At 39.5% G+C, this 11,584-nt stretch overlaps 1 protein-coding gene across 1 annotated transcript; it reads right to left on the bottom strand.

Moving 5' to 3' along the window:
- Positions 1-5,794: 5,794 nt before the first annotated feature.
- On the bottom strand, positions 5,795-10,539 carry LOC116748084 (zinc finger X-linked protein ZXDB-like). The gene has a single exon (XM_032620926.1). It carries the CDS (start codon positions 10,480-10,482, stop codon positions 7,996-7,998), a length of 2,487 nt encoding a protein of 828 aa, XP_032476817.1. The 5' UTR covers positions 10,483-10,539; the 3' UTR covers positions 5,795-7,995.
- Between the last annotated feature and the right edge of the window lie 1,045 nt (positions 10,540-11,584).

Raw genomic sequence — 11,584 nt, forward strand, 5'->3', positions numbered from 1 at the left:
TTCTGGTAGTATTCTAGTTCTTGATCTGGGTAGTGGTTACATGGATGTACTCACTCTGTGAAAATTCATGTAGCTACATATTCTTATGATCTGTATGTAATATATGTTGTTTCAATTAAAATATAAAAAGCAATAAATTTTACAAAGAAAATACTTCACAGACCCAGTTATGATTCAATATATGGTAGCTTAAAATTTAACGCAAGGAATGATTAAAATATATAATGCAGTTTCAAAACAGATAATCTATAGTTTGTTATCTGAATGTTTACTGAATTCAACAATGCATCAATTTTGCAAAGTAAAATCAATAAAAATGAATTATCAACTTTAATGTCATGAATCAAATACTCACATTTAGTTTTAAAATACTTTTTCAACTATTTGGAGTAGAAATAGTTGAAAGCACCAAACACTAATATGTCAAACATGTAAAATAAACAGCATCTAATTTGACCACATTTTGGCATTTCAATAGGCAAGCCTAAATTTGGAAAACTTTTCTCTTCACTTCTTACTATCCTCATGGAATTTCTGAAAGTCAGATAGTATTAGGTAGACAGATGACCAATGTTACAATACATCTATTTGAAGGTTTTATATTGCTAACTGTAACTGGAAAGTACTGGGTGTGTTTTAAAATCGCCATTGTGCTTTTATACAGATGTTGTAGACCTGAGACACTTAGGAAAAGCCAAAACACTTGGCTATAGAGAAAACTTATCTTCTTTTTTTGTTGTTTAAATTTTATTTTCATTTCTGTTTTGGGGAAGAATCCTTAACAATTTTTGCAAGTCCAGATAACATTTTATCTTTGAGGAATTTTTTGCCCCAAAATAATCTAAGGTGAAGGACAACCAGAATCACTTTGCAAACAAGATCCTATGCAGCAAGTCTTTACAATATTCAGTAGATTTGGTACATAGATTTAGTAGTGAAAAGGACTATCTAATGTCTACTATAGATCCAGAAAACAAACTGGTAGTTGCCAGAGGGGAGGCAGGTGGGGGAACAGGCGAAACGGGTGAAGGGGATTAAGAGGTACAAACTTCCAGCTATAAGTCACGGGGATGTAATGCACAGCATAGTGAATATGGTCAATAATATTGTAACAACTTTGTATGGTGACAGATGATAACTAGACTTATTGTGGTAATCATTTCATAATGTATAAAAGTATCAAATCACTATGGCATACACCTGAAACCAACATTATATTGTTATGTCAAATATAATTCGATAAAAATTAAATATAAAACAAATCAATTTTTTAAGGTCTCATCTAAAGAAAGACTCAGTGCTGTATATGGAGTCTTCTAAAAGCAGACTATAATATGCTGTAAAAATGTACAAGATTAATCAGTAAGATTGATAAATACAAAGTCTGATTTAATAGCAGAAATGAATCTCTTTTTTCTCAATGAATTTGTCCTTCATTCCTTTCCATAAGCCCTCTGTTATTTAGGAAAGTAGTACATCTAGCCTAGGCTTCTCCAATTTTCAAGGTAGTCAAATTACTAAGGTTATAATTGCAAACACTTATTTAACAATGCTCCCAAGTCTTATTGCTCTCTAAGTACATAAACAATGACATACCCATGGGAAAGTGAATCTTCAAAGAAAAAAAAATAGAAAAATAAGTTTTACTTAATCAACATTTTGGAAAGTGAGGCAAAAATAATAAATATATGACATTTTTTTCTATTAGTATGTCATGGCCTCTGACGACACTTCTTATTGATATTATTGATAATTAACCAAAAAAATTTAGCTCTAAGGAGCACAGGAACGTAAGGTGACTTTAAGGGGCAAAAATGTTGCATTTATTTAGAAACATCAAGTGCTATGTTTGGCATTAATTAATTAATACCAACATGAATCAGGAGGAAAAAAATATCTGTCCAGCAGCACACATTCTAAAATTGGAACTAGCCTGGATTGAACTGCTGCTCTATTCACTGAGTCATTGCCTGAGGAATTTCCACTTCAGCTCTCTGTTTTGGCTAATTTCCCCACAAACAGATATGTGACCAGCTTCCTTCTTCCACATCCAGTGTAATGTAGTCTCATACTGCAGTTATATCCCTCCATTGTATTGTGTAAACAGGAAAGGGAAGTAGGTCCTGATAAAGATTAATAATTTCTTGGCTTCATTCCAAAGTGAGAATGCCTAGAGTTGAAATACCTTTGTTTTTGCTACCATTTGTACTTGCTTTGCATCGTGGAAATGTAGTGTTGCTTGTCACTAAAGAGAGTTTTATTTTGCTATGGTGGACTTTGTTCCCCTTTCCAAATATGTTAAGCTACTTATATTTTATTCATAATCTTAAATTCTTGCTTGATGACTAATCTGACCCTCACCACATAATTGGTGAATTCTCAGGGTTCACCATGCTAAATTCCAGTTCTCAGTCCTAAATATCACATGAAGTTTATATACTCTTCTTTTCAACTAGTGTACCTACATGAAATAGTTACATTAAAATTAAAGTCCTTGTTTTTTATTTCAGAAAATTAAAATTTGCTATTATGTGTAATATAAGGAAAGGAAATTTTATTTATCTTAACACCATTTATTTATATTCTATAGTTTTCTCTTTCAAAATAACATTTATTCTATATGATCACTTTCATATAACTACATCCAGGATTCCAATTTAGAATAAATAAAAATAAAGCATAATTTAAAAGTTATTTACCAAAGAATTTTGCTATAATTATTTAAGCTATCACTCAAATTTTTGTTTAAATTTTAATTTAGGATAGTTTAATCTAACTGCTGTATGCCAGATTAAATTTTAGATTCTTAGAATTTTTGGAAATACCTTTGATAATCTGTGCATTGAATTTTTCCTTATCACGATTTTTAGTCCATACTCTAAGAATGACAGCTAATATTTAATCCTTTATTATTCCAAAATGTAACCATTTAGAACTTGATTATATATTATTTTTCATTGCTTGAGATTTTCTTTCTCTGTCTGGATAATAATGTTTGTGAGCATAACAACAGAAATTGTCAAATATGTGCTCAAAAATGTTTGTTTGAATGAATTGATAGAATATGCTTTTGTCTTAAACCTTATAGTATCTCACACAGAGTAGGCACTCAATAATTACCAGCTTCTTAATAAGCTGATAACAATACGAGATATTCCTAAGGGATTCACACTTTATTAGTGTTAAGAATCATTGTCTGGCTTTGTTTAAAACGATGAATTGTTTTCTGTAGGCCAAGTGTTTTTCAGGTCCATAAATGTCAGCAGAAAATTAGAATGAGATGAAGCCTTCTGTCGACAATGCAGGACAGCAAAATTCACCATCAAAAAAATGTAATTGTTAGGTAGTTATTTATGCTACTTATTTACTCCCTCACTCTTTCTTTGGACTCCATTCCTTCTGAGTTATCACCATTAGTGGTAAGAGTAACAAGAAATAGGAGAAAATATGCTAGGGTATGTAAATAAGAGAGGATGTGATCCCTGTGACTGAGTTCCCACACCACATTAGTTAGTCACAGAGGGGATTATGAGTAAGGAGACCCAAGGATCACATGGAAGTTATTTTTGGACGATTCTAGCCCTGTCACTTCCAATCTGAGAAAAATACAGGTAAAATTCAATTTTGCAGTTTATATTGAGGAACTATTGAAATTAATGACTAAGCAGCATCTCCCAAATTCTGGAGAAATGATTTATTATATTACTAAGTACCACATAAAACATCCGTTGAATATCCATAGTAGGGAAGAGAGTAGTAGTAAGAAAGAACTGTCAGACAAAGGTGACATAGCTCATTTTGATGCAGTGTATTCTGGGAGGATATTGTATGAGGTTGAAGAGGCCTGTAAATACTCAAAGGCAAACAAGAGTACAAACGTTGAATATAAATCTGAGAATACATGAGGGAGCCAAGGGAGATGAAATGGCACTCACTGTCTAGTGGTGTGTATAATCCACAATATATATAATTCATTCAGGGATAACTGATTTATCACTTCCCAATAAATTAAACATGGCCTGAACTAATTATCTTTCAATATATATTCCTGAAAAGACTTCAATACCCAACCTATTGTTCATGTTAAAGAAATGTAATTTTTAGTTTCAACAAAAAAAATCTTTAGAGTCATTTCTGATCTTCCTTTTTCTCATAAATGTTTCATATATTCAGTGAGTCACCAAGTTATATTTGTTTCTCCAATTTAGAAACATCTCCAATCTGTCCTTTTCTGCCACAACCCCAGTCCAAACCATCACAGAACCCTGAAATTATTACAATAGACTCCTAAATGATTTTCCTATCATCTCTCCTCATCAAATTCACATTGTACATGTCTACTATATTAAACTTTCTATATATTCATCATTTGACTTCTCTTCTTAAATATCTTCACTGACTCTTAACCATGTCCAGAATAAAGTCCTATCCACTGTGACTGGTTTTCTTAACTCTTCAGATTGGCTCCATATTGGCAGTCTAAGCCTGACACTTAGCACTTATCAAACAGGCGTCCTGCATTTGAGCTAGGTTGTCTTTCCGTGTTGTGTGGCCAATTCCATTTCAAATTCTTTCCTTGTGCTTTTTTTTTCCTGGCTGGAATTCACCTATTCTTTTATCTATGTAACTAAATCTAACCATCCATTAAAGCATAGCTACTGCCCCTCCTTTCCCTCCAAACCATTAAGTTAGTGTCTGAAAACATGCTTGCTGATATTGTTTAGATGTGAAATATTTAATTCCTATGTCCTCTCCATTTTATACCTCTTATCTACATCCCTAGTACTCTTCTACCTTGTATTTTTGTATATAGTCAGTAAATTAACTCGGAATATACAATGAGGTCCCTAGCTTAAAAATTGTTACCAAATCAAATCAGATTTGAAAAATATAAAAAATTCATTTGTAATGAGTGCTTTGCTTTTAATATATAGTTGTGGTCTGACAAAGTGCTTGATAACCTGTTCTCTAAATGTGCAAAACACATTTCACTTTCTAAAAAATTGCTAAACAAATCTTTTGTTCAAAAACATAAATTACATAAATTTCAGCTCAGCCTTATATTTCAATTATCACTATTATCAATATTTTGAATGAGCTGCATCTAAATTAGGTTTTATTATTACCGAATCATCAAATAGATCTGTTTGATATCAGTAATTACTAAGGGATTATGGATATTCCCAAACAGGCAATTAATCAATGCTTTATCTGGAATCAAGGAACAGTCATAAATACCCTTCTCTCATTTTTGCTGGATGGGAATATGAAGTATTTAATCCAGAGAAAAATGACCCTCATATTCTATCAAGTTTCACTTCTACTACTCAAGCCTTTCAATTATGTAATACTATAATGAGACCAGGGTAAAAATGTCAAAATAAAGGTATTTTAACTCATGATGAATATGTTCAAGAGTCCCCTGGATGCAAACCTTCCTGCAAAGTATTTTGTTACTGTGTTTTAAATTGGCAAAATTTTAATAAACCAAGGACTGAAGAAGCACAAAAAGCAAGTGAGATAACATTAAACCATACCCCATTTTTTTAAATGGCAAATTTATGCCAACACTAACAAAAATGTAACCATTATGTTTGTACTGATACTTTTGACTGTAATTTCATGCTATTTTCACCATCATGTTGGAAAAATGGTATTGAATGGGAAATCTTTTGAACAAATTGACTGAAAGAAACCATGTGGGTCCATAAATAATTACAAGATTTTTATCTTCAAGAAAAGTAAAATCTTTCCTTTGACAATTCCACAGAATAGAACAAAAGCATGATTGTTTTTAATGAGGGATTGAAGAAACAAAATGACAGGATTTTAAAATATTTTTATGGTTATATATATTAACAGATGCTTAAGACCTGCATGTTCACCTGGGATTTCTGCATTCCTATCTGTAGGAAAAGAAGAATAACTTATTTAAGAGGACTTAACTAATGACAACACATTTCTAAAATGGGCTTAAAAATCCTTCCAAAATGCTGAGGGAGAACTGTTAAACGGTTACAAAAAATCACACTCTGACCATTTCTTTGGATTTCAAATTTATGTATACTTTTTGCTTTTTCACTGAATGAGTACAACCAATTTAAAAATTAGACAGTACAGATGCATTTCAAAATGGCAAATTATAAAGTGCACTGCCAAACTGCTATAATTGTTATCGACAAATGTACGTACAAACAGTACTGGATTAGAATATTTCACAGCAACTAATAGTGTTTGCTAGCTGAACTACGTTAAAAATTTTAGAAGAATAGAAGAACTACATGTCTCATAAAACCTTATATAAAACATTTCCATTATTATTTGATTCATATATAAACACACTGACCTCTAAATCCAGAAAATAATTTCTTAATGCACACTCAGACTTGCAGTAAATATTGGGACTGAAAAATGGGCCATGTCCTGAATGGCTGAGAGATGGTGACCATGAAAAAGGCTTACCTAATTTAAAAAAAAAAAGAGATCAAGGCAAGGAATGGAGTGGACATGCTAGAGAATAGGTTGGAGAGGGAGAAGAGCTGGCAGAAGGTAAGAGACATATGTTAATGTGGAATGGAACAAGTGGTTATAAACAAAGTCATCATGAAACTCAGAAGAGTATAATGAAAGTTGATGTGCATACACACACACACACACACACACACACACACACACAAGAGTTACTAAGCAAGAGTTAGGTAAATTTTAATATGTCTTATAGTTGAAATTTTGCCATAACTATCTTAAAATATTGTGAAGATCAAATATAACAGTTGTGAAAGTGCTACATAAACTGTAAAATGCTATACTCAAGTAAGACAGACAATATTTACTCAAAATGCAAAGTAAAACTCTCATTCCAACTCTGGGAGAAGGCAAACAATGAGCTCTCCAGGGCACAGAGGGGAGAAAAACCTTACTCTGGCCTATTCCCAGATTTCCTTGGAACCACAGGCTCTCCGGTCACTCTATAGGATGGCTTTGAATGCAAGAGTAAAGACACTGGCAAAGTTGGCAAAGTCAGAGAATAGTGTGGAGAAAAATCCTTAATCTGTGGAAGAAAGAGATTCCCTTTTCTGTTTCTTAACCTGCATAAAGCATTAGTGCCTGCACATGAGCATGGTGTTAAATTATGCTAATTTCTTTGAGGAAAGTAATAAGAGGGACAGGAAAGGTGTAAAAATTCACTAAAACAGCCAAAATACAAAACATTTTTCTCTCCATACCTAACTACTAGGAGAGAAGAAGTCTACAATGCATCAGGTATGTGTAAATTAAAATAACAGCTTTACACCTAGGGAACTGAGGGTTAGTAAGAGGAAATGACTTAATAAGGCCACTTATTCAACACCACAAAGTCAGTATTTCTGAGCCTGAGTCTCATCAAATTACTCGGACTTTCCCCAACACAGCCTTCCATCAAAAAAAAAAAAAAAAAAAAAAAAAAAAAAAAAAAAAAGAGGCTACAAAGATAAACAGGTAAAAAGAACCAACCCAGATTTTCAGCTTTCTTCCTTTTTAAGCTCACCACAAGATTTTAGAAATATTTTAGCACTGTGTAAAATTTTCATTAAATTGTTAAAGTTAAACACCAGTTACATCTTCTCATATCATTAACTCTCAATGCATTTTTCATTACATTAGGAGCACATGCAATTGCTAATCATTTTAAAAGGTCTTAAAATTTTCAAGGAAGAGCACAAAATGATGAAAATAGAGCTGGAATGACCTTAGAAACAATCTATTCAAACCACCTCATTTTATAAATAAGGAAATTAAGGCTCAGATAGGATAAGTGACTTGCTCAGGGTCACACAATCTGTCAGTTCCAGACTCAAGATCAGAATTTAAACCTCCAAACTTGTAGCCTAGGGCTCTGTTCTTTTTCAAACCTATAAGAAATGACTGCATTTAAACATTTAGTCCAGAATACTCTTAAAATTGAGTGTCATCAATAAAAGTAAGCCATGTGGCAAGGAATGGATAGAGTTTAGTTCATACCAAAAATGAGCTGCCAGTCACTGTAATAAGATCTGTTTCTTTCTGAGACCCATGATTTCCTGCTGGATTGGAGAATGCAAACTGGGTTTCTTCCTCCTGTCCAAAGAAGTCAGAATCAGGATGTACGTTCCATTCCGTTTTGGTTGGCGGCAGTAGTTCTGAGACACTGTTTTCAAAAAGGGTGCCTGAAGGAGTCAGAGCGTCTGTGTCTACTGTTAGCTTACTGCTGGGGGTCAAAGCTTGGGGCTCTTGACTCGAGGTTTTCATAGTCAAAGAGCTCAGAGATCCTGAAGGCCCCACACTTAGACTTGAGACACCATCCGTATCTAAAGGACTCTGCTGAAAACCAGCGGCTGTCGTTCCAAAGAAGAGTGAGGTATCCAGACTTTGAGGAAGGTCACTGGTGGCCATCAAGGCCTGAGGGTCCACCGCCTGCCCTAAGGAATTATTATTATTATTAACAGGGAGGTTCCCTGCCAGAGTTGAGTTCACAGAAGCCACATCAATAGTCAAGATCCCAGAGTTCACCAATGCGGTGTCCAACACTGCAGCAGAAGTATTACTGGGCACATCAGAGAAGAGAGACACAAGCTCTGCATCACCGAGGTCATTCTGCCCTTGGCTGGTAAGTTCACTGCTGGGCGTAAGAGAATTTGCAGCTTCTAGCTGAGCTAAGAGATCCTGGCGCAGGTTGTGCCTTTTGGCCATGTGGGTCTTCATGCTGTGCTTGGATGTGAAGAGTTTATTACAAGTGGAGACTGGGCATCGGCTTTTCCCAGTGTCCACATCCTGCAAGTGTTTCTTGGAGTGAATGTAGAGACTACTGCGAGCAGAGAACCTGGCACAGCAGCCTTCCACGGGGCACACAAAAGGCTTTGTGCCCAGGTGGGTTATGCTGTGGCCTTTCAGATGTTCGGCCCTCGTGAAAGATTTCCCACAGCCTTCTACAGGACACATGAACCTGCGGTCATCGTCGTGCTTCCTTTTGTGCCTAAGGAGTTTGGACATGCTGGTGAAGTTCCAGCCACAGCCCTCAAAGTCACAAAGGAAAGGTCTCTCACCAGTGTGGCTCCGAAGGTGAATTTTCAACCTACAAGCCTTGTCGTACTGTTTGCTGCAGCCAGGAAAGGAGCAGGAAAAGAGTTCCTGTTCCCTGAAGTGGGCGCGGTTATGGGAAAACAGGGCACTCACTGTGATAAACGTCTTCTTGCAACCCGAAAATGCACACTGGTAGGGTCTCTCAGGCTCGAAGTGGCTGCGCTGGTGGGCGCTGAGTTTGGCCTGCGTGGGGAAGGTCTCCTCACACACCTCGCATTTGAATGAGTTCTCCTGCTCATGGCCTTTCATGTGTGCTTTGAGGTTATACACCGTGGTGAAGCTCTTGCCACAGCCCTCTGCTGGGCAGCCAAAGGGCCTCAGTTTGTCGTGTGACTGCAGGTGCCTCTTGAGCTTGTACGAGGTGGTGAAGGTCCAGCCGCAACCGCCCAGGGGGCACTTGAAGGGCCTCTGGCCCTGGCTGCTGCTGTGCGTCAGCAGGTGCACCTTCAGTTGGTGCTTCTTGGTAAAGGTTTGTCCGCACTGCGCCTCAGGACACAGGTACAGCACCACGCCCTGGCCCGGGCCCAGCGGCCCGCGGGGACTCTCAGCAGCAACCGGGCCCTCCGCCTCCTCCTCGGGAGATGGGGCGGGCGCGGGTTCGGCCCGCTCGGCCAGCAGGAGGTCGGGCAGCAGCTCGGGACAGTCCTCAGGCTGCGCGGCGTGCGGGATCCCCGCTGGCGGGGCGATCAGACCCCCGGGCTGCGGGGCAGGGGCGACCCCAGGCGCCCAGGTTGGCGGCGGGGGCGTGGCCAGGGTGAGGAAGCCGTTCTCGAAGCGCAACAGCAGGTTTTGTTTGTGAATGGTGACGGTGCCCGCGAAGGCCGCGGCGGGGCTCAGGACTGGGGCGCGAATCGGGGCCAGGGCCGGGACTGGGGCGCGGATAGCGGACAGGGAGCTGGGGCCCAGCGCAGGGCGGCCCTCGGGGTTCGCGCCGCTTTCGTGCCCATGGAATCGTGGTCCCAGCCCGGCCTCCTCCCTCCATAGGGGCCCTGCGGCCTGGCTGGCGCCCGTGGAATCTACGTCTCCACCCACCGGGTCCAGCAGCACCAAGAAGAAGTCATCGCCATCGCCGCCGCCGCCGCTGCCGCAGCCGCCGCCGCCGCCGCCGCCGCCTTCGCCACCGCCGCCGCCAGCGTGATCGGGCCTTGGCACCAACGGGCTAGGGCCCGGGCCCGGGGAGGCCGCGCGGGCCACCTCACGCTGCCGCCCGGGCCCGCCATCTTGGGGGCCCCGGAGCAGCAGGAGGCGGCGCGCGGGGGCCTGGCCGGCCCGCGGGTCAGGACCTCCATGGATCCGGCCGCCGCCCCCGGGGCTGCCAGCGCGGCCGCCCTGTCGCGACCCGCGAGCCGGGAGCAGCCTCGGGATTTCCATCTCCGCGTCCATGAGGCTCCGCTGGAACCAGAATCGCGGAGGAGGCGCGACCCCGCCCCCTGCCGCGGGCCCGAACACGTTCCTGAAAGGAAAAAAAAAAAAAAAATGTGCAATGCGCAGAAACTGGCCCTATCAGATATAAAAGCGTGTTTAACGCCACCGTGATTTAAATATTCTGGCACTGGGTGTCTAGAACAGAATAGAAAGCCCAGGGGCAGAGCCTCGTATACATAAATAAGTTCCACAGTTAATATTAGTAGGAAATCAAGGAGGTCTTCCCAGATACAGGGGAAATGGTGTTGGAATGAATACCTTAGCTATGTATCTGCTAAATGCAACATAAATCGGTACCTCACTACCGATTTATGTACCAAAATAAACACACCCCCAGCCCCTCCCAGTGCTAAACATGGTGGTTAGCACTTATCCTGTATTAAACATTGTTTACTGGATGGATGGCTGGATTAATGGATGACAGAAAATTCCTGAGAGAATACGCTATGTGTCAAGATTAAACAACCATAGTGCCACCAATTCCTACTGAAAAGGTTGTCTTTTTAAAAAATTTCCTGGAAAGCTTCCATATCCAGAACTGTCTTGAGCAATGTCTTTAGGAAAATTTGTCGCATAGTTAAATTTTTTGTCCTGCTGGTGCAGAGACTAGATTGAGTGGGGCCGAAGCAGATTAGCACTGTTCAGCCTAGAAATGCAAAGCCTGGAGGATGAAACAATTTATATTGAAATCTGGAGAACCCAACCCACTCCTGGATTCTCCCTATAAGGTACACAACCTAAACCAACTCTTTGCTCTTCCACCATTGGTTGCACCATGGTAAATTTTATGTCCAATCTCACAGCATGAAGAGGACATTCTACAGCTTACTCTAGATTCTCCAGCACACGGAGGTCTCTGGACAAGAGTACTAGTTAAATGTGATAAAGTTAAACCCTAAGCTACTGCAGTGGACTCTCCTGAGAACAAGGCACAGATGCCTTTTGCTAGCCCAATAGCCCCAATGTGCCTGCTTGCATTTAAGTGTGGTGGCCTAGTCTCACTATAATGTATTTGGCCTGTGATGCCTAATGATCTTATTAATGTTGATGATGATCCTTC

Source organism: Phocoena sinus, chromosome X, assembly GCF_008692025.1.
Source record: "Phocoena sinus isolate mPhoSin1 chromosome X, mPhoSin1.pri, whole genome shotgun sequence".
Lineage (NCBI taxonomy): Eukaryota > Metazoa > Chordata > Mammalia > Artiodactyla > Phocoenidae > Phocoena > Phocoena sinus.